The following is a 24,149-nucleotide window of genomic DNA, read 5'->3' as shown; positions in this document are numbered from 1 at the left end:
AAATGGGAATTCCCTGGGTGACCCTGATGGCTTCTGTACCATGAAATCTTCTGCTTTATGGTATTGTAGCTAAAAGTGACATGCACCTTTTTCAGCTGGATGTTGGGGGCATGTGTGCTGAAGCTAGATCATGCTGAAGACAAGTACAGCTTTCTGGATTAGCAATTGAATATTTTACACAAAAGAATCCCCAAACAATATATATTTATATATATATTTTAAATAGCATCATCACAGCTGGCTCAGTAAATCCCAATGTCTAAGCTGCAGCAGTGTTTTTCACATGTACCTCTGTAGTTTGTTAGCACAGCTATCTTTGAATTAGCTGTGGCAGTAATGGAAACCCCTACAAATATGGGGTTACAGGTAGCCAGAACCTTAAGGCTGTGTGGTTTAGATGCCTGTGAGAAGGATGGTGTGGGGCAGTGCTGAGTGCTGATCCCTCTGCTCCTCCTCTAGCTTGGTGCTTGTCCCAGTGCTGTCACTCGAGGGGTGCAGGGACAGCTGTTTGCCAGAAAGCAGTGACAGAGAAAGGAGTGGAGGGCTTGTCTGTGGCTGGTGGATCTTACATTTCACTATTTAGCTAACATCACCATGACTGTGTGTGTGATTGCAGCACTGGTATTTTATTCCAATCTGATAATGGCACTATTTTGAGCCTTTGAAGAAAGGTGAAAGGTGAAAGTGCTGAGAAACAAAGAGTTACAGAAACCACATCTCTCTACCATTCCAGCTTTGTTTTCTGCTGTCACAAAAAATTGCTGAGTGACTTGGATGTCTTCTGTGTAAAATGAGCTGATTTAAGTCTTAGCAGGAGAAAGGCAGTCTTCTACAGAAGTGGGCTACAAGCAGAAATATTTTGGTAGGTGGGGTGAATGCATTCTTCTGTCAGCACAGATAATATTAGGCGTAAACTCTTGGCAAAATTCTTGACATTAGTATAGATACACAAGACAGAAGCCTAATTTAACTCTCTTAGCTTAGGTAATTTCCCTTACATTGAGTGCTGTGATATTTGAGACATTTTACAGCACAAATTTCCAATATACACTTTGTGCAATGTGGCTGTTCATTGTGATTTTGAGACCTGGTGATTAAATAATTGAAGAACAACACATCCCTAGATGAACATCTTTCCTTCTCTCTTGCTCTTACAAAACACTCCTGTGCAGACATAATGGATGCTGTGTGGAGAGAGGTCTATGTGTTTTATAAATAAAAATGTCTTTTTAGAAAGAGTCTATGGAACATTGTAAGCTGGAATCAATAAAAATTGGAATTTTCTATGAAGTACAGAAATACAGAAAACATCTTGTTTTATAGGAAGAAATTTGTGTTCCTTCAGACTAGGTGATGGTCTGTCAGGTAGTGGGTTATTGTTGGGTCACAATAATGCACACACCAACTGTATGGGTGGTTTTGTGCATAAAATGATTTTTTATTATTTCTTTGTCAGATTCTGATTTTGTTGTTAGACCTGTCCACCACTTTGAACAAGAGAAATTGTTGTTTTGGCTTATAGAAACTGTGCCACCCTTATCACCTGAAGAGAAGAATTGAATAAGAGAAGCAGCAGAAAAAAAATCAGTTTGTATACACCATTCCCTGGCTTTTATGACATTTGCTCTACAAAGCTGACTTCCCCTTTCTAAGCAATACACTGAGCAGGTTTCTAGTTTGCTGTGTGGTTAAGCAGCACTGGAATACTGGATTCTTTTCAGTTGCTGAAAGACACAAAGCTTTTGCTCATTTGTGGCAGGGTAGAGTAATTAATATTGGTAATTTTTTAGGCTGGTTAAAAATATGCAAGCATATTTTTATAAGGTTGTCTTGCATTGGATGAATTGAAGTTTCAATGTCTTGAAATGGAAGACTTTATTTTATACTACAACATCTTTCAAGAAAAGAAGTTTTCATCAATTTAGAAAGCTTAGATTTGATATGCCTGGGAAAGGATTGGTCTTGCACAGGAAGCTTTTAGAAACTGTTCTATTTCACAGTTATACCAAGACCTGAATTTCTTAGTAAAGCCTGTCATATATTTGCAAGAAATAAAGTTGTGAAGGACAATTGTAAAATAATTGATGCTGCATCTAGAATATTGGACTAGTATTGTTCCAAGCCAAAGAAATATCAGTATGGCAAACAGGGGAAGGAAATACTCATGCTGATGGAATGAAGTATTGATTTAAGAGGGGGTCAAAAATCTGCTGTGTGCTATAAATAAGGAAAATAATAACTTTTAGTTGCAAAAGTGCACTGGTGTTTGTTTATTATTTTAGAGGTCTTTGAGATTCTTAAAAATTGTAATATTGGAAAATATGTAGGACTATAATCCTGTTTTAAAAATAGATACTCTTTCTAAATTATATGATTTGGCATGAAGATGGACAAACATTGACTGGAAAAAATACTCTGCTTCTGAAGAAAGTATACTTATATATAGATAGTATATTTATAATTCTCTTTTGAAAAGCTAAGCAGAATTTTAGCTCCATGTATTATTTCAGTTGGAAGGAACTAAGCTATGTAAGCTATTGGTAACACTGACTTTAGGCTAAAGGTAACTCCCATCATTAAGAATCTGCCTCTGTGCTTTTGTTGGCTTTTAGTGATCAGACTGGGTAAGGACTAATAACCTCTAGAAGCTGAAGAATTTGTACAGCTTGTAGTAAAGATGTGCAGACAAATTAATCAATTAAAAAAAAGAGAAAAATTATCAGTCTCAGTAGGATCATTGTATCTCTGTCAGCTCAGTCTCCATCTGCTGCTGTTCTACAAATGTGACTGTATTTGTACCTTCAGGCAAACCGGGCAAAGCATTATTATGTGAAATAATAAATTCAGGTTTTGAACTCTACAGCATGCTATTCTGGTTTTAAAGACAGTACCTGGAGCAGTGAGACTGCTTTGATTGTAAAATGGATTACATAAAGAGACTTGGGAAAATTATAGAGTGGCCATAATGGTCACTGAATGGCTCATTTGGTGCATTTGCTGTCAGTGAGAATGAACTGAGGACAGTGATGCTCCAAAAGCCTTGCTGAGTATGTGCTTGGGAATCTGTACACTAGAGGTTTGAGGTTTGAAAAAGAGGAAGGGAAACATGAATGGGTGGAAGATCTACAACTCCACCAAGGCTTTATTTGGGTGTCCCTGGCATTAAGGAACAGGAGCTCTTGCCCTTGAGCGGCTGAGCAATCGCGCTGTCCTTGGGTCCAGTCTTCCTTTTGTGTTCGTTTCATAACCAGCTGCATTGTTAATGTGCAAGGACTGGTTGTTTTTTATAAGACACTTTTTTGTTTCTTTTAAACTAGAAAGATGAAAACTACAGAAGCCTACCACGAGATACTAGTAGCTGGTCTAACCAGTTTCAGAGAGACAATGCTCGTTCATCGTTAAGTGCCAGTCATCCCATGGTGGACAAGTGGCTGGAGAGGCAAGAACAGGTAATATATATGTGTATATATATATTACTTTATCAATCTAATCTTTATGCTACTCCAAGCTATTACGAAGAACTGTATTTTTACCTGACATAGGCTCTTTAATCATGATAGAAGCACCAGCAGTATGCTGACTACATTTGTATGGGATTCCTTCTCCTTCAAAAAAACCTGCATTTAGACTAAAATGGACATCTGAAAATCATTTCATTTTTGAGTTCATAAACACATTCCTATAGTATATGGAGTGCTGCTGTTCTTCACAACTGATAACAGGGTTATTTTAATTAGTATTGATTTGATAAACACTGCCATTGAAATCCAACAATAATACTAAGTGGTAGCCAAATGTGGATCAGTTTTGGCACTGCACTTTTAAATGCTTGTTATTTTTAATACCATAAAACATATTAATTACAAATTTTAAGACAGTATTATGTTTATTTAGTGTCTATTTAAATTGCTTTTTATCTTAAGCTTTTTTGAGACATTTAGCTGTTCCAATTTGCAGTTGTTTTAATTTTATTTATTTAATTCTTAATTTATTAATAAGCTGGTAGTTACAGAGGTTTAAAGGTCTGAAATTCAAATTACCTAGCAGTCATTTCATGTCTTTATATATGTCTGAAATTTTCAAAGAAGTATCTTCAGATGTATATAGAAAATGCATCTTTAATATGGAAATTGGAAGTACAGCAGCAAGCTCATATGTAGGGCAGTGCATATGTAGCCTTATTACCTCATTATTTTTCTTTATGCAATGTGCCATGAAAATACTGAATTTCTGCATTGAACAAAAATGTACAAATTTTCTATTTTACTGTAATAGGACATAAAACCAAATTTTGCTTTATACAGAAGAGCTTCAAAATGAAATTTATTATTTGTCACAGCCCTGGCTTTGTTATACTGTACTGTGTGAATGGAAGGGAAGGTTTATAATCCAATCCCTGGTGTCCTAGGACTGATCTTCACCCACAAATCCCTTACGGATATTTGAAGTTTGGCATTGCTGAATCATAGCATACTCCAAACATTCTTTATTCAAGCCCATTCTTAGTTTAAAAGGAGCTGAAATAATATCACAGAGTATTAAAAAAAACATCAGCCTCCTCCCAAATGTGAGTTATTAACTATTTTTATGCCTCGTAATTATCTGCAAATTAATTATATGTTCTATGAGAAAAATTCTGTCTTTGGTCTTTCTATTCTTTCCTCTGCACATTTAATGCCAGCGTTCTTTCTATTGCTGTTTTCCTCCAAGAAGATACAGTGTTAGGTTGGATGAAGTGAGCTGCTGTCTCTGTGTCAGCTTGTGTTGAAAGGGAAAGTCAGTGCCCAGATTTGAAGGCACCTCCTGTATCAGTTCTGCTTGTTTGATGTTGTCAAGGCATATTTCCATGCATCATTAGATTTACACTATGGCAGTTAATGAAACTGTTGTCTCAGCAAAAGAAGTTGGATTAGAAATCTTAATAGTAATCATCTTGTAAAATGTTGGGTACATGAAATTTTAATATATTTCATATTAAGCTTTGTGTTGATTTTAGTCTCTGAACAGCTTAACTAGTCCTATTTGTTCACCAATTAGGTAAATAATTTGCCAGTAGTGGTAGGCTGGAAGCATATTTGTTACCAGAGTTAACTATTTGCAGTTTGAAATTGTAAATATGATGTTTCTTTAGAGCAAGTTCTCTGCTTTTTATTTGTAATGCTGTTTTTTTAAGAGAGATGGTTTATTCTTTGAATATGTTAATGATTCTGCATGTACCTGGAAGATCAAGAGCTTCTTGCAGTTTAGTATCAGCAAGATAATTAGCTAAACTGAAACCTGTTTAGCAGCATACCTACAGGAGAAGAAAGTCTGTTGGGAGAGTGGGGTGCACTATAGGGAAGAAGGGAAGGGCCTGGCAGGGGATGGAGTAGCTGCAGACAGAGATATTCTTCCACACTTTTTGGCGTTTTTTTAACATCTTCTTCAGTATCCGCTGTGGGATGTTGTTTCCCACTGGTTGTACCTTCACTTCTGAGAAGGGGAAGCTCAAGGAACAAGGTTGCAATCTGGCAAAATCAATTTATTTAGCAACTTCAGTTGTGCTTCCTTTGTGCTTGGCAGAGCTGTGGAGGGGCTGGAGTGCACCCACCAGGACGTGCACAAAGAGTAGCAGACAGCAGGTCTGGCACCAAGGGAAGGCAGCAACAGTGCCAAGAAACCTGTAGGGCAGAACCCATTACAAATACCAGGGGTATTAAAAGTCCTGATCTAATGTGCCTTTATGGCTCTTCAGAGAAGGTAATGGAAAACATTGAGTTCATCTTGCAGACTTCAGAGACTTTTTGCTGGATGAAGGCTCTTCTGTCTGGGCTCAAATTATTTGTCTCAAAGCTGGCCTTATCTCTTTCTTTTGAATATAAGGCAAGAAAGAATTCCATGGTGATCTTTGTGACCTTCTAGCCTAAATGAATATTCCCTAGAATTTGAAAGTGTGATGTGCCAAAGAAGGACAATTATTTTTGTGTGGACAGCACCTCATTTCCTATGAACAGCATTAGGGAGCAAACTGTAGTGCTACAGCATCACAGCTCTTTCTGAAGATGAAACAAGAGACATTGTTTCTGGGAAACCATTATAAACCCCTGTAGCAGGGATTAATAAGGGCATAGAATTAGGTATGTTCAAGTAGGTGTTAGAGAAATAGTTCTGTAAACTTGTCTGGGTTTAAGCAGCTAAAAATGGAGGAATGTATGAAGCCTGTTAAAATTTCTGGCACTAATTACTTTTGCTCGTATCTGTTGAGTTTTACTTGGGTTCTAGTAAATTAGAGTGATGCATCAAATAAATGGAAAAGACTGTCTGGTTTACAGGTTCTTTAAGGTCTTCTGGTTGTATGTGCTGGTTAGCTATATCTGCCTAACAATTGTTCCCAGTTAGTTCCAGAGCCCTCTGGTTGTTCACAGGATAAATGACCCATTTGTTTCTCAGTAACTTCTGGTATTTCTCAAGCCCATGACATAAGTAATGTGAAACTCTATACCAAAAAAAAAAATTCACCACTATGGAGCCAAAAATGCAAATTCAGTTTCAGAATACTTTTAGAAAGTTAAGGATTTTTAAGGGGCTTTTTACAAGGTCATGTAGTTATAGGACAAGGGGGTATGACTTTAAACTGACAGAGAATAGATTTAGATTAGATACAAGAGGGAAATGTTTCATTAGGAGGGCAGTGAGGCACTGAAACTGGTTGCTCTAAGACGTTGTGTACCATCAAGGCAAGGTTGGATGGGACTCTGAGCAACCTGGTTTAGTGAAAGGTGTCCCTGTCCATGGCAGAGGGCTTGGAGGTATAGGTGATCTTTAAGGTTCCTTCCAACCCAAACCATTCTGTGATTCTGTGATTGTAGTTTTTACTCTTTCACTCAATGAATTCTTTTTTATGGATTGTCAAGTACTAGGAAAAAAAAAAAGTGCAATCTTTAATTTCATTCTGAAATATCTTAGAAAAAGTTGGTTTTTATTCTTTGCCTTGACCTCCACAACACCTTCCTTTTCCCCACAGCAACCAAACTTTAAAGAATAGTTGAAAAAACCTTATTTTCTCTGAAATTTATTCATATATATGGTAATGTCACTTTTATTTGAGAACTCTTTCTTCCTTCAGTTCACCTCAAGACTTGCTTGGGCCCTGATCAAATCTGGCCTCATGCTGTTTCATACCAGGGAGACATGAAAGGGAATGCATGAAAGAGTTAAAGTTTTCACCAATTCCTTAAGTTTAGGTACACAGAAACTTTCTCTCACATGGTCATTTTTGTTTTATTAGTCAAATATTGGAACTGACAGCAAACAAGACACCAAGAATTGGAACAGTATATTCCTTGCTCAGCTTGTTGGGAATGGGTGCGAGGACAGCAGGAGAGGAGGTCATAAAACAGCCTCATTTAAGTATGAAGCAGATTTGCAAATACAACAGGTTTAGTGGAGTTGAAACTGTATGTAATTACAGTTTAGTGTAGTTAAAACTATATGTAATTCTATATACATACAGGTATCTATATTTTTATACATGCATGTATTTGGTGTTTATCTGTATTTATTGGTGCATAAAACCAAAGTAGGAGATGGAATAAAATTTCATAGTTATTACTGAAGAACATGTCTGATTCCTAAGTGCCCTGTAGCTTTCTGGTATCCAGCAAAAGCCAGACTAGAGCAACCCAAATGCATTCTGGAATGGCAAGAGAAGCTGGCTACTACTGCTGTCTTCTTGAGCAGAAATGTGCTGTGTGGAACACTTCCCTCAGCTATTTTTGTTCATGACATCTGTCCATAGTAATCTGGTTCAGTTTCTCTGGTTCCTGTTGCAGCAGGATCAGACGTGGCAGTAGCATATGGGTCTTGTATCTCCAGCTGTAGGGTACCTGCCTTCAGCTTGTATTTTCAGCAAAATAAGGCCTGCTTTTAATATGATTGAAGATGCTCTCTTCAAACATTTGGATACTATAAATTAATGCGTTTCAGCACTGTCAGTTGAAAAGAAATAATCAAAGCTTCAGAGGTAGGTTGGTGAATTTAAACCACTAATTTAATGTGGATTTGTCAAATGTTTGTGTAACAATGAAAAACGTGTTTCTATTTCATGCTTTAAAAAAGAAGGCAGCAGTGCAGCTCTTTTATTTTGTTTATTTCTAAATGTTTCATAGTGTTATGGCTAATGTATATATTTTTGTTTTCACTAGTGTACCTCTTTTGTGCTTCTCCTTGTTTGACTGGTATACTTTGGCTTTTTTTCTCTAAGTTTTATCTTTTATAGTGACTGTAACTGCAGTGGAAGTAACTGCAGTCTGTGAATTCTGTTTCGTGTCCTGAAAGGCTCAGGGGTGGAGGTTTCTATCTCATACTCTTCACATGCAGAGACTGAAACTGCAGTAAAAATTGTTACCATTTTAAGGAGTTGGGCTTTAAGATTTGGAAAAAGAAATAGCTAGGCTTCAATTAGAGGAATAATTTTTAACTGGTTATCCATTACTCTATAAAATGCCAGGGTAGAGTCTATTGCTTTCCTCTCTCTCTCCAAGGACCATGTGCTTCATAATTAGTCTCATGTGGTAACAACCTTAATGAACATGGAAGATGGCAGCACATACATTATAAAATACAAAGATAGTTTTAAAGCTTATCATACTCCCTATAAAGGATATCTATCACAAAAATAGAGAAATGCATATGTTCAGAGCTCTAGGCACAGTGCAGAGAGCTGTCTTTTGGGGGGCTGTCAGTGGAGGTCCTGTATGAAATGCAGGCTGTATGTGTGTGTGTAACCATGAGGCTGCCCAGCAATTGTGAAACGAGGCAAGAACACTAAGGCTGATCATGGGAGGAGTAAATATAACCAAATGTTATGTATTTGCTTGTTTCTGGCTTGGCAGATGATTTAATATTGAGTCATTGGGCATAGTTGTAACCAGGGGCAGGTAGAAGTGACAGTGCACTGGTGGAGGATTTACTTACGGTTTGTGTTAAGTAAAGAGTTGGTTGGAAGACCTCAAGGTGTCCCTGCAGGAGTTCAAAGTATCCCTAGTCCCATATTGACTTGCAAAAAATTTTTTTTTACTATTTGAGATGGGTTTTTGGCCCTGTGATCACGCTGGCTTCATTCTGATAGGGCTGTCAACAGCCCGGCTGCTACAGCAGTTGTTTCTTCTGGATTTTGTACTGAAGATGATGGAAAGCTTGTTTTAGCCAAAGAATATTTTCTCTTAGCTGGTGCTGCTACAGGTAATTAGGTATTGACTCCTCTCTTTATTTCTTTATATTGGCAAGATGTGAACTATTTCAGCACAGGAGATCAAATGCTTGGATGAAATGTTAGCTATCAAGTGCTGCCTTCTCAGCCTCCACTCAGCATGAAGAGGGACAATTACAACTCAGTAAGGGCAGTGGTCTGAGGCAGCCAAATGCCCTGTCTGGCTGCCAGAAGAGCATTTTGACATCTTGGAGCTGTTACTAAACAAACCTTTAATAATATTTTCCTTTTTTTTTTTTCCCTCATTTTTTCTTTGACTATTCATCTCTATGGAATATATTATATATGTAACATGGTCAAAATTTGTATGCAATTTCTCATAGCATTTGACTTCCCATAAGACTATTGTGGTCACTGATGTATGTGGAACCACAATTAAGTAATTATTCTCTAGATTTATTTCAGTGTTCTCCCGCTGTTGCTTTTATTACATAAGCAAAAATGCTATGTGTAGCGCACCCCAAAACGAGAAACCTGTATTTCAGTGATTATAATGTGAGTACTTAAAAAACATGTCCAAACTCTTGTTGTTTACCACTGGAGTGTGGATCTGCACCAAGCTGAGGTGTGCATGAGCTCACTGTCACTCCCAGGCTGGATGTGCTGGGCTGCTTCGAGCAGCTGATGCTCTGCTGGTGAAGGGCCCAGTCCCCACAGACATGTCTCAATCTGGGAATTGCTGGAGCTGGTTCTGGTACATGTCAGAATGCTTAAAAAGGGCCAGGGAAGGGGAAACAAGATCTTATGATGGGCATGTAAGTTCTCTGTTTCTGTATTTATGGTTTCTGCTTTTATGGTTAAAATTTTTACCCTGTTTTTCTGTGGTGAGAATCAGAATCACAGGTCTGTTCTAGGTATAAATCTGACTTTGGATCTGACTTGATTCAGATCCAGATTTCTAAATCTAATAATAATAATTTCCATATTTAAAATCAATTTGATTTTTAAGTCCTATCTTGATATTTTTTCTGATTTTTTTTTTTTGTGTATTCATACACCCATAGAAGAGTTTTCATGCCTCCTGAACTCAAAAGAATATCTGTGTTTTCCTGTATAAACCTTAGATGTGAATATGTTAATACAGATATTTCTTGAATATTCTCTGAATGTTTGTGTATAACCACAGAAACAAAGAAGCCCTAAAGAGAAAGACTTATTTTTATGCTGAATGCATCAGTATGTACAGAGACAGAATCAAATTTCAAGATACAACCAATGTAGTATGCATTAGTATTAAGAAAATATTAATGTGGAATTTATAAGTCCGTGCACTTTCATAGAAAATGGACATTTTTGGATATGAACATAATTGTATATTTTGGAGAGAAAAGACTCATCTTATTTGTCTTGGAGTCATGAACAGATTTGAAGTTGTTTTTCAGTGCTGAGGTTTTCGGTTTATATGAGGTAGGAGGTTGGAATAAACAGCTTTATTGCTTGGGGACAGCTGTAGTGGTGATGCTTTTATAAACACTGTTTCATGCTGGTATCTATCTTGTTCTCCTTTCAAAAATAATATGTCATTTCATACTGTGTATTAAATAGGTGAGGCAGTTGGGGGCTACAGTCTGCTTTCAGTTATATGCTGCTGTGTAGACATGAATTCAGTGGCAGAATGTAACTCCATATGTGTCCACAATAAAAAAAAAAAAGAAGTCAGACATGGCAATTTTACAAAAATACTCATGGTTTTTAATTATCATAGCAAAAGACATGCATCATGTTCAGGTGTGTATATCCTCACACTCAAACATTCTCACCCTCAAAGATGTTTAAGTTGAGGCAGGCAGATGATGGACTACTGTGAAATGTAAAGAATCAACAGCTCATGTTGGAAGATGCCTGGTCACCTGTTCCTGCCTTTTGTAGGAAGGAGAGCCTAGGTGAAACTACCTGGTACCCAGTCCAGTCCTGTCTGACCACCTCCAGTGATGAGGAATATATCATGTTCTTAGGGAGGTTCTTCTGGTAATTGATATAACAAAATCCCCCCCAAAAAATCAACTAAACTAAACCAAACCAAAAAACCACTACCACCAAGTTTTTCTGGTATTAAGATGAAATCTTGCCTGAAGCAACTTGTACCTGAAGCTCCTTATCTTCTCTTTGTGAAGAGAAAGCCTCTGTCCTCTCTGTAGCTACCATTTAAGTACACAAATAATGTGATTAGGTCCCGCTGAGCCTTCTTCAGGGAGAAAAAACTTCCTCAGTCCTTCTTCACAGTGCATGCTTGTCAACCCTTTAATCATCTGCATGGGCCTCCTCTGAGCCCCCTCCAGTGCATCCTTGTCTTTCATGGGCTGTGGCAGCCAAAATTTGGCACAGTTCTGCAGGTGCAGCCTGAGTGGAGTGAGATAGCACAACTCTGTCTCTGCTACTGTCTGCTGTAAGACCCACTCTGTTTTGCAGAAACTTCCTGGAAAGTGTTGTCACACATGAAAGGCATTTTCTGACTTGCTAGTAACCATGGACTGCTATTTTTCTGCCCTTTTGGACCAAGCTGTTTAAATAATCCTGTTGTTATGGAAATTTATGGTAATGAAAGTACCATACCAGCAGTATAAATAATACTCTCTAAAATTGCAGAGAGATCCTGTAGGAAGGTCTCAATTATTGCTGTTAGGTTTTTTTTGCTGTTTCCTAAATATTTTGTGGAACAATATTATCTTGTTCTTTTTAGACTTCTGTTTGTCCATGGCAGCAGGTCAAATAATGACATCTGAAAATTCATTAATGACCCTGGAAAAGCATTTTGTCTAAGGATGTGTCTAGTGCTTTTTTCTTCTTTGTTTTCTTTCTTCATGCTGTGAAAAAGGTTTATCTTCTCATATGTTTACTTTCTACTTCAGGTGTATATAATATAGCCCTACAAATTGTTTATAACAAAAATGCTCTCTGTTTTGATAATGTGCTACTGTGCAGGATGGGAAAGTGGCAGGAGTTAGTCCTGTTCAGGGCAGCTTGGGGTGGTGATGGTCACAGCTTGGCCCCTGCACAGCTCTCCCTGCCTGGGAAGGAGCGGCACGAGGCGGCCCCGAGGTGGCCGAGTGAGCAGCACCGAGCAGGAGCCTCAATTACAGAGTGCCACAGTAGTGCAGAACTGAAATACATTAGTAAAATTAAAATTTGTCCTCATTCCCTCGGTGGGTAATACAGTTAATGAAAATAGATCTAACCAAATTAAGATAATTTATTTCATTAGTTTACGGCACTGTAAAACTTTTCAGGGCACTACAGCCCTTCGGTGGAAACCTGAAATAGATGCAGTTCCACTGATCACTTCAAAGACCACAAAGGTTAAAACTTTTAAGTGTATTAAAGCAATTCTGTTAATTGTGTCTATAGAGGATTCTCCCTTGCCCTTCCTAGTAAAGTATTCTTAATTTAAAATTCACATTATGCTTGTTCTGCATTCTAGCCTTTTAACCAAAGTGTAAATATCTGATTACTTGTGTCTTCGAGGCTTAAAAAGAAATTATGCATTTCTGTTTCAGAAGGTGGTACTGGTAGTACATGGTATTGATATTTTACCTTTTTTCCCCTTACATTTTGTATTCTTATTTGCTCTACCTTTCTCTTCTTCCTATGTATGTGCTTAATGATTTGTAATACAAGTTGCTATGGGGCAGGAGCCAATTCCTTGGAAGGAAAAAGGTGCCATCTTTACACTCCATTCCCTAAATCCCTTTCCTGTTTCATTTTGTGTAGTCTTGGTGCTAGTTTTTTCTATGTTCTATGAGAAAGACACCATTCAGAATGAGGTTATCCCAGATGCTGTAGGTTTGGGTTTTTTCACCAAACCACAGGATGATTGGGCTTGGAAGGGACCTCTGTAGACCATGTAGTCCAACCACCTGCTAAAGCAGGTTCACCTGGAGCAGGCTGCACACAATCATATCCAGGCAGGTTTTGAATATCTCTGGAGAAGGAAACTCCACAAACCCTCTGGCAGCCTTTCCCAGTGCTCTGTCACCCTCAAAGAATTATTTTATTGTTCCTTTCAATTTATTAGAAAACCCAAGACCAACAATTTGCTTGCTTTTGTTGTCAAACCAAGCTTTTATAAGTCTGCATTAGAAGCCAGACTGGTGTTTGCTTAAGCTTCACAGTAATTTTTAGTTAACCTAATTCATGCTGTAGAATTTTCTTTACCTTAAATGGAAAAATAAGTTCCTTTTTTTTAAAAAAGCTCTGATTTTCTTCTTGATACTATTTTTCTTCCAAATGTCCTATGTTACTTATTTTAAAGTAATATTATTATTTGTACATTATATGTATATAAAGTATATTATTAATTTGTAGTGGAAGGTTTAGTCCTTCCTACACTAAAATAAGAACACTTCCTACAGTAAAATAAACTTTTCTGGACTGGAACATGAATGTGAGAGCTCTTGCCTTCTCCTTAGAGTTTTTTGGGTAAATCACCAGGTAAATCACTGCTGAGACCTGCAAATCAGTTAACTCCAAGCAGAACAGAAATAAGGACAAAGTGGTTATTTTTGGCAAGGGAAAAAGAAAGAATTTATATGAGTGGGAAACATATCTAATTCTTTGAATAATAGCAGGATGATTTTAATAGTTTTTCTTTCAAATTTTTTTTTTTTTTTTTCACTAATTGTGAGGAAGGTGTTTTCAGAAAAGGGCCAAATTTGTCCTTTCTGTTGTGCAAGTGATAGTTAATTTCTCTTCCATAGATGGAAATAGGAAAGGTGCTTACTCTTTCAAGTCCCATGTGGACAGGTCATTTTAATGACATGGTTGCACTTGGCTGTAAATGGGAATGATACTTTGTAACTTAGAGTTAATAATTGAGTTATGTGGAAGTAATTTGTCTGGGTTTTTGTTTTATTTTGGGTTTTAAATTTAATCTTGATTTTATTGCTTAAGTATGAGCATTTCATTATTGAATGTAGTACTCTCTGGCTGTATTAAGTGGTTACTGTAATTTATAGGATACTTTGAGAAATGTCATGATTCTCATGAAGTGAAACAGCATGATTTAGAGAGTGCAGCAACTGAGTGAATGGAATTACGTAATATGACCTGGTTGATGCGAGATACCATAAGATTTTAATTTATCACCTCAGTATAACTGGGTGAGAAAAGAAGATAATAGGCCAGCCCGACCAGTTCATTCAATGGCTGCTTTGAAAAAGAGTTCCATTCTAAATTGATCTTGAAACTACTTGGAGTTGCAAATGAAATGGTCACCTTCCTATCCAGGGCCAGGGAAGGGGCAAGCAGGGACAACAGGAATTAAGTTGGTTAGGAAATGGGGCTGTAGGAAGAAATTATTTACTTCTATATATGTCACATACAAAACAGAAAAAACCAAAAATACCTCTCTTTTTTGTAAATACTTTTATTTTATCTGATTTAATAAATAATTTAAAATAGTTTCAAAATACCCAAGAACTAACTGCCAGCTGCCTTGTGGCACTGGTGAGGTTTTTTGCTAAATCGCTGTGGCAGAAAAAGATCAGCAATGTGTAACTGATGCAGTTACTCTGAGGGAGTAACTCTGAGGGATGTTCAATATTCAGAATACACAGAATTAAAGCAAAACCAGCACAACTAGTGTTTTCATGAAGAAGCAATTGATTGGATGAACAAAAGAGCTTCTGTAATAAACTGCTGTAAAGATTTTACTTTTCAAAAACATACTCCTTGTAATTGTGATCTCTTGACTGTGATATTTTAAGAATAAGAATTGTTGCCCAGATTCCATATTAAGGTATTACTTTCATGCCATCTACATGTGGTTAGTTCAACTTCATTTGGATTGAATTTTTTTATACTTCTTTTTCCAGCCAAGAGTTGACTATTTATGAATTTGAGAAAAATCAGTTGGCTATTATTTTCATTTGCTATTGAAAATACTGCTTGTTTTCACAGTTTAAAAATTAGGGAAGTATACACACAAAATTATTTCCAAAATGGGAGGGGAAAAAAATTTATCCTTTGGTTTGTGTACTGCAGGCATTTTTACAGACTGTGAAATAAACACATGAGGAGTGAGGTACCAATATGATAAAAATCTTCAGTTCTCTTAATATTTCTTCAAAATACTGGGCAGGAAGCCATTGTTCAGTGACTTTGTTTCAAAGCTTAATTTTCTCTTCCTTTTGTGGTACCCTCATTTGTCTTCAAAAATCTTTACTTTCCAAATGTGCAGGAACTCATGATTGCTTATAATTTCCACTCATTTATCCAAAGCACAGACTAAATTAAATGTCCCAAAAGAAAGCAGCCATATCTGTTAGCATCTCTGTTTAAAATTATTAGAAGTTGCATTGAGTATTCCATCATGACATTTTTATTTATCTTGGTTTTCTAGGCAATAATTGTTACAACAAAGCACAGACTTAATAAAGCAAGCCTATCAGTAGTTCTTCCTTGTAGTTACACTTTACCACTATAAATAGCTTTCTCTTCATGAAAACACTTTTAACTTGTCTTCTCATCAGAACTGATAGATTTTTCTAGTGACTTGAAGGTCTTTAAAACTGTTCTCCATGCAAAGACATAATATAATATTTCAGTAGGATAGTGTGTATTGTAGCATTGTGGGTAGGTGAAATTAATGTAGCTCAAGGACTCTGACAATTTTTTTCTCTAAAATACCAAATGTCAGCTTTACTGAAAAACTGAAATTGGGTAGGAGGCACTTCAGCTCCATACTGGTGTGTCAGAAGACAGCAGAAAATACTGGGATGTAGGCTGGGAAATACGTAGGAAAAAAAAGTTGACACAATCAATGTGAACCCACATTGATCTACCGCATATCTACCTACACCATTGCAACACAGCTCCTTAATAATTGTTTAATTTTATGGCTTCTTGTGTTTGAGACACTCTGTGCACATCAAATAAAAGGAGGCACAGTGGAAGAGTTGTGCCCTCCCATGGTGGCCCTGGGGCTTTGAGCACGTTGGTGTCAGGCACGCTTTGACTTGTCTTACTCCAAAGGCAAACCTCAGAAACCTTGGGTGAAACCAGAGCAGTGCTTGCCTCTGCTGAGTGCAGCTGAGACTCTTCTGGGTGGTGGGAGTCACTTCGAAACCATCCCTGGGGCTGTTTCAGCAGAGCAAACTGCAGCTGCTGGGGCTTGCTCAGGCTGGGTGTTCTGGTGAGAAGTGGAACCTCTCTGGGTCATCTCAGCCAGGAGACTCAACAGAGATAAAATTAATTTGATTTGTTATGCTATCCTTGTTTGCCAGTTAGAACACAGCAAACCTTCACGTTCAGTTTTGTAGTTCAGCTTTGTTGCTTTGCTCATCCATATAAACATTGGAGTTAAATGAAGTATAGGCCCATACTTGTTTGAATACTAGAAATACAGAGCAATTCATTAACTGCTCATTTTAAAGTGTTGTCACTGATGACATGCATATATACACATATATATGAGCATCTGTATGTTTACATGTGTCCATATATAACTTCTAAAACTTTGAGACAAAGCTTTTTCATGCAATTATTATTTTTTTTAAATATTCATGTTGCTCAGTTTTCAGTAATTTTCTTTATATCTTGTGCTTATCTTGATAGCATCAGTAATTGTTTTAGATAAGAAAATGCCCAGTGTGAACTTGTGCATACTGGAAGAGGTAGTAAATAAATATAATTAAAAAAAATTTATTCTGTTTTTTTGGCCTTGCAAACAAACAAACAAAAAATAAAACAACAACAACAAAACAAAAACAAAACAACAACAACAACAAAAAAAAAAACAAAACAAAAAAAACCCAGTGGTCTTTATGGTTATGTCTACAGCTAGCCTGAAATGACAGTGATGGCATAAGATGCTGGGTTTGTTCAGTCATGCAGACCAGCATCAACTGAATTATTTTAATGATCTGAAAAATTGGTCTTAGATCGTGTGTTTTTAAAGTAATAATAATAATTATTCAAGTTTAGATTCTAAGAAGATCTTTCAGGAAAGGCTGACCTTCGAACATACAGGTCTTATACATCAATTTCTTGATTTTCAAATCCTGGATTATTTTTCTTTCCCTGTTTTAATACCAGTAGTCTAAACTGGGATAGCTTTTAGGTAATTGTGGTGATTAAAATCTAAGATTGGGGGTCAACACAGCTATTAGTGTGTCACTGTCTAACAACATGGAATCTGGGAAGCATAGTCCTTCTTGCATCTGGAGCAAGAAGTTTGAATATAATTTCAGAAGGAATGTTTCAGAAATGAATGTTCAGAAGGAATGTTTCAGAAATGCTCAAATAACCAGTTCATGCTCAGTTCTATAGTATTATAAATCTGTAAATGGATTCTGCAAGTCACCTCTCTAATCTCAGTGACAAAGTTAATTTTTTCCCCCCGAAGACATTAATTTCACAGTGTGGGAGAGTATAACTTGCTTCCCTTCTGTTTTAGTAGATTGGCAGAGCAGATATCACCGTCCCTGACACATCATTTTTTCTCCATACAGTACAGTGTACTTTGGGACTGTAGCGCAGCAGTGAACTGGCCCAGGAATCACAATCTGGGCTTATTGTCTTTGTGTATCCTCAAGGAGTAATATTTTAAAGTCACTGCATCTGTTGGTACTTAAGAGCATGATTTTTATGTTTAATTTTTGCCAGTTTTTACCATCTGTGTATCTGTTTTTTGGCTCCTCACTTTAATTTTTCAGTTTAATTTCTCAGTTGCACTGGGATTGCTTTCTCTTTCTCACACATGCTCTTTTTGAGTCATCTATGAACTTATATTAAAAAAAAAAGAAATTATTTACAGCAGTTGCATAATAAAGTTCTTGGCCTTGACATTTTGATTTTTTTTAATGATCTCTTTATATTGAGTCTCCTAGTAAATGCATGTCATTTTTGGAAGTGAAATAACTTATTATACTTTGTTTAAGTTTTAAAAAATTACTTTTGGATTAAATTGAAGCATTTTGGCGGGAAAAGCTAGCTTGATCACATTCGACACATTCTAGTCTTTCATACTCATTTAGTTTTTAATGCCCAGGAGGGAACAATTTTCTTGAGAAATCTGTGTTATAATCATAAACAGACATAATTCAGTAATTTTCTCATGAAACATTGGCTGAAGTTCTCGCACTAATGACTTGAAGCTCACACAAGCGGGAAGGTTTTTGTTTAAATTCCAAGAAAAATAGTAATGAAATACATTAAAATAGAAACAAAATATACATGCAGTGTGTTATGGGCTGTTTTCAATAAAAATGATGTATCTTCATCAATTGAATATATGTCTCACAAATTCAGGCATGTTCTAGCATTTCAGGAATGTTCTGATAGTACTTGAGTAATTTTCTCTGATTATCCCTGATAATTTTTTTACAAAAATTTACATTGTATAAATAAATGTTTAAAGTACAGGGGTAACTGTATAGCACATTTATCAAATGTTTTGCTTCTGTATGCATTTGTGAGTATTGAAAACTCCGTTGCTGCTCTGATCTTTTTCTTGACTTACATATTTTGCTTCTTACTTAAAATATAATACATTCCTTAAGGTCAAATTTAGTGGCTTTTTAAAAGCATGCTAGGTTCTTTTTAGCCTCTTTCAAATATTTGTAACTGAGGATTTTACAGTTTGTATTTACCTCCTGGTGTACTTGCGTGATCTTAGTTGATTTTCAAACCAGAATATGGACTTGCTTCCCTTTTGATCTTTTCCCCCTCTCCCTTGGTTTCTAATGAATATTTTGTGTAGTGCTGCACAAAACATTGAGTAAGGATTACATTAAAATACCATCACTAGCAGGTAAAAACATGTTCCTATTTGAATATCTGGCTCTTATAATCTATAGTGCCCCCTCTCTTTGTGTGGGCTGCTTTGCATTATTAACAATACTGTAGATTACCACAAGACCAAAAAAACCAATACTTTGTTCACCTGAGAAAGGAAGTGCTTGTTCACCTTTTGTTTTGAAAGGAGCTTTCATTCCTACTCAATTCTTGTTGTGTCTTGCTGTGAACTTTAAAAAATTTTTCTTAGAGGAAGAGGACTGTTAGTGCTTATCTTAAATTATTAGTTGTCATTAAAAAACATAGTGGTATTTTCCATATTTACTAGTAGGGATTCACATTGTATTTGAATGGTACCAGAAATTATTTAAATTACATTTTTCCAAATCTGAATTCCAAAATTTTCCTCGGCTCTAAGGATTTTATTACTGCCAAGTTTAAATTCCCAATTTCCTGACAAATATTTTGTTATTTTAAGTAAAAAGAAAAGCTGAGTGAGCAAACTGGTATCTATTTCCTGGTGTACCGAAAAATGTGCATGTTTTTACTACTCTAAAAACAGGGAGTTGATTTAGAGTTGATAATATGTAATCAAGAGACTGCTGATTATTTGTTATCCTGTGGCTTGACTCTTAAAAATTTGTGTTTTCAGTTGTGAGTATGAAATAAGAATAAGAAGTAGGATGCTTTCAGTCTGTTAGAAAGTGCCAGTCCCCTCTGCTGTCTGTTTTTCCTTGCCTTTACATGGAAAGCAAGTTGTCTCATATTCTCATGAGATGGAGCTGTAATACCATGACAGCAAAACCGTGCATGCATTGGTCTTTCCATAGTGTCAGTTTACGTTGGGCTGAGAGAGAATTCAAGTAGTATTAAGTATTCCTAATGCAATGATGAGAGCAATCCATCTGTTTCCAGCAGCATCCCCTCTGAACTGGAGTCTTGCTCTTACCTTGAATTTTAACTAACTCTGTAAATCTAAGGATAACCTACATTTGAATGCCAGACACTCAGCTGTACTTTACTGTATATTTTAAAAGGCTTGTTGGAAGCTCGATGTAAACTTTCGTCTTAGGTAGTTTCCCAGCTGACTGGTACGTTGAATTAATTGAGAATGGGAAGGGCTGGTTCAATTCATTTCCATCCCTTGTATCTCAGTCATTTTCTGCAACGATGCATAAGGATTGATTGCCATAGCAACAGTGTTTTAGCTTGTACTACTGTGAATGTGGTTAATGATAATAGAATTATCTACTCATTTTAAATCCTGTTATATTATTAGGTCATCTGAGCCATCCTCTTGCTATGTATTGAGTTATTCCCTGTAGCCTATCTTGTAGTTCTTTGTCCATGCTGCTTTTACAAGTGTTGAGCAGTGGGGATTCTGCTTCTTCCCTTGAGAGACTTTAGAAATCTGATATATCACTCCATTAAGGACATTTTCCTGATATTTAGCCTCATTTTACCTTCTTTCTTCCAGCTACATGGATTTGTACCACATGGAAGTTCTGTTCTTATCTTTCTCCCTATCCAGTATTTAATCCTACTTATTTACTTGTGTAGAATATAACAAGCTGAATATTTGTGTACTTTGCATAGGATTTTCATATAGAGAAAAGCAGGTTTATAAACACATTCTTTGTTCTTCTTTAGTACCTTATTTAGGCAGGAAACTCCCTTGTACTCAGCTATTATTTAGATTACCTGAACTGCATAGACAAAAAGCTTCCAACTTTCCCATGTTTAACTCTGTTTGCTGCAGCATATGCACCACTGGATGGGTGGTTCTGGTGTGTGCATCTGTGCCTCGCTCTGCCTGATGTTCACAGTGGTCTCTGGTGAGTGGGAAGATGTAGTTTTTTTCTCATAGAGGTGGAGACATGTTCCTTCATCCTTGCTACAAGTCAGCAGAAGTCACTTCTCTCTCTGTCCTTCCTGTGTGGCCAGGCTGACGGTGGATGTGCATTGGTATCTCTGTTCTCCTCCACATCCACAGGTTGCACGCTTTCCACTCTGGAAATTTACTGGATTTCTAGATACTTTCTTCCTACATGGTTTTTCCACCATAAAGAGAAATATTTTCCAGTCATGTCCAAAGAGACATACAAGTGGAAATGCAGTTGTCTTTTCCTCTTCAGGATTTTCAAACTCTGTGCTATGTGTAGGTCAGGCAGATCAGAAATTAGTTTAAAACAAATAAAATACAGTATTTTTGCATACAATGGGACTGTGGGTTACTTGCCTATATATTGCATCATTGGCCCACTCCATGTCTGCTTTCTCTCGTGTTGTTGTGGAGCTGCTAAATAAGACAGAGAAGTAATGTAATCTTTCCAGTAATCTGTTGTTTTCACTGCTACTTATGCTTTTTGACTAATTTTCTTCATTAATATTTGATGTCATACTGTTGCCCATTTTCTCTTGTTTTATTCATCTGCAGTATAAAGAAGTACTTATTACATTAATATTCATCCATACTACCCCAAGAGGGCAAGAGACTAAAGGGAATTGCTATTTGAAATTACTTTTAGAGCTAAATTTGATGCAAAATTATTTCATATTGCAGTTAAAACCAGATATATTAAATATACATCAGTATTAGCACAGAGTAATTATTTTATGTCTGGTTATTTTTCTTGGGTTTTTTTGTGGTTTATTGGTTTTTGTTTTTGATAGGTGCTTCTTTTTCCAAGATTCTTCCCTTTGAAGCTTAGGCTAGATTGCATTTTTCAGAATTCTTTATCTTGCATTTATTCTTGTTTCAATTTCCTCAGTCACCAGGATTCTCAGTCCACCAGTGTAATACAGTGAAGTCTCACAAAACTCATGGATCATGTTTTAAAAGATTGTTTTAAACCTAAGTTGTATTTTACTGGCAAATTCCATCATTTTGTTTTAACTTACTCTTCCACTCTTTGGAATGCATGTGTGCAAAAGAATTAAGTTTTGTTATTTGTTTTTATTTTAACCAAACTGCAAAAAGATTCTAAGTACTAATACTAAGAAATCATTCTGAGCCTGTAAATAGATGAGGACAGACCACAAAAAAGAAGAGTAACCTGCTGATTATATTAAATGAAAATTCATAGGTTTTGAACTAATCTGTTTTGTTCCTCCCTGTTTTTTCTTCAAATCATATAATCTTATGAGAACACCATGAGATTTATTAATTTCAGTGAGGAGCCTTTGAGCCTTTGTCAAAGAATATTCTATTTTTTTTTCTAAATTGCTTTTGCCTTTATAGTAAATCAGTTTTAATATATCATGGCCTTTACCTTGTCTCAGAGGTCCACTCTCTGATTCACTCTTCTAGTCCTCTAATGATAGAGTAGATAATTTTCTATTTCCCATCTAGTCAGTACTGGTAGATCAGTATTGTCCTTGCACTGCTGTCTGCAAGAGCCAGAGTTGGCCATAGCGTGGTGCTGGACTAGCCCAGCTAGATTGTCTGAAACATGATGTGTTCTGTGACACTGGAAAGTGGAAATGGCCAAAGATCTTGCCCAGGGATGTAGAAAAAGAAGCTCTCAGTGCAGCTTGATTTCTAAAGCCACTTCTTACTGAAATCCTAGCACTTGCTTGTTGTTAAGGTTTCTTCAAGGTTTCCTTTCATCGTTTGAAGAAAAAAGCCTCAGAACGGGAAGGTAATAGGACTTGCTTCCATCTGGTTTTCTAAAAGTATTTTGTTTTTCAGGTTCGGAAAATAGGTGTGAAGAGGTAAAGCAAAATGAACATTTTTTCCTGGATATCTTAGACTGAACTAGTTTCATTGATGTTGCAGTTCATGTTTATTTTATTGAGCTTTATCAAGTTGATTGTTAAATGGTTGGTTCTGTTGTCCCCAAGTTGGTATTTCCCTAAGTTATGCCCTCCCTTCCAGCTGTCCCCCAAGGAATCCCCTCTCCTTGCTCCAGACCCATCCCCACCTGTCAAGGCAACCCTGCTCCTTCTCTCCTGCACATCACAACAACCCCACCCCTTGTTCTGGAAAGTTCTCTGTCATTCATTCCCCAAACCAATCCTTAACTCAATCCTTTCTCCTCCCCCCATCATGATTGATTGATACCCTGAAACCCACCCCAAGTGTTACCCCATTGGGTGTCCAGTTGCCTCCACCCTCTGTTTAAAACCCCGTGCACTGAGGTGCTTGGGGCTCTCCTTGTCTTGGCTCCTTTGACGTTGGTGCTCTCTGTGGATAAGCCAGGTGGAACTTCAAGACCTGGAGAATCTCCTCTGCCCTCTTTACCCTGCCTTGCCCCCTTGGAGAGCTGCTTCTCAGGCTAGAGCTGGGATAGCTCTAAGGTTCTGGCCATGACTTTACCCCAGCCAGGCAGTTCCCCACGCTCATCACTGCTCCGGGACATCGGAGAGCGAGCCCGGGCTCCGGTAGGCAGTGGCAATTGATTGGCTCATCTGGGATTCAAATGTGATTTTATGGGAAATTGAAAAGTTCCTGTACGTTTGGAAACCTTCAACCTGGCTTTAGCTAGCTTGTAACTGATTAAGTGACAACTAAGATAACTTTGTAAAAATCAATGTTTAAATGTGGAGTTTAACAGTGTTTATGTTTTTGGGACTTAGCAGTGTTTATGCTTTTTTAATCCTAATCAACAAACAGTTTTCTGGTTCCTTACTGAATTTTGCTCCCGCAAATGCTACTGTTTACCTTCAGAAAGTGTTTATGTAGACATCTATGCATAAAGTGCTATGAGTGATGAGAAGCACTCAGGAACATGGTTCTCTAATGTGTCTATGACTTCTTTATTTTCACCTCTTTTTGGGTGGGATGGATGGAGAGGAATTTGACCACAAGATGTGTTTTTTTTCCCCTTTCTGTTCATGCATCTTAACATTTAATACATTCAAGAAATAGAATTTAAAAGCATAGTTGTGCCTCTGTCCTAATTTGGTCTCCTCTGAGGAAGATGGTAGAATTTTAGTAATTCATATGGTTGTTTAGTAACTGCTTATGTGGTGACAGATAAAGTTCTGCTGTAGATTAGAAACTTGCAGGGAAAAAACAAATTACGGAAAATAGGTCAGCAGTGTGCAAGGGCAAGTGGGATTTATTCCTGGAAAGCCTGCTCATTTTGAAAGAGGGGGAGTTGCTGATGTAGCGAATTCAGTGAACAAGACACAATTATTTAGATTAGTTGAAAATAGGTAGTGT

General features: G+C 36.9%; 1 protein-coding gene across 12 annotated transcripts in view; it reads left to right on the top strand.

Moving 5' to 3' along the window:
- The window catches only part of PARD3 (par-3 family cell polarity regulator), a 441,459-nt gene that overhangs the window by 187,035 nt on the left and 230,275 nt on the right, over positions 1 to 24,149 (top strand). For 7 of the 12 annotated variants that reach the window (XM_021542949.2, XM_021542932.2, XM_021542937.2 and 4 more), the window contains exon 5: positions 3,318 to 3,449. The exons of the other annotated variants lie outside the window; for them this stretch is intronic. In XM_021542949.2, coding sequence (XP_021398624.2) covers positions 3,318 to 3,449 — 132 coding nt within the window. The remainder of the gene's footprint in view (positions 1 to 3,317; positions 3,450 to 24,149) is intronic. 12 annotated transcript variants of the gene reach the window in all.

Source organism: Lonchura striata, chromosome 1 (genome assembly GCF_046129695.1).
Source record: "Lonchura striata isolate bLonStr1 chromosome 1, bLonStr1.mat, whole genome shotgun sequence".
Taxonomy (NCBI): domain Eukaryota; kingdom Metazoa; phylum Chordata; class Aves; order Passeriformes; family Estrildidae; genus Lonchura; species Lonchura striata.
Note: the sequence above shows the minus strand (reverse complement) of the source record. Positions and strands in the feature narration are given on the sequence as shown.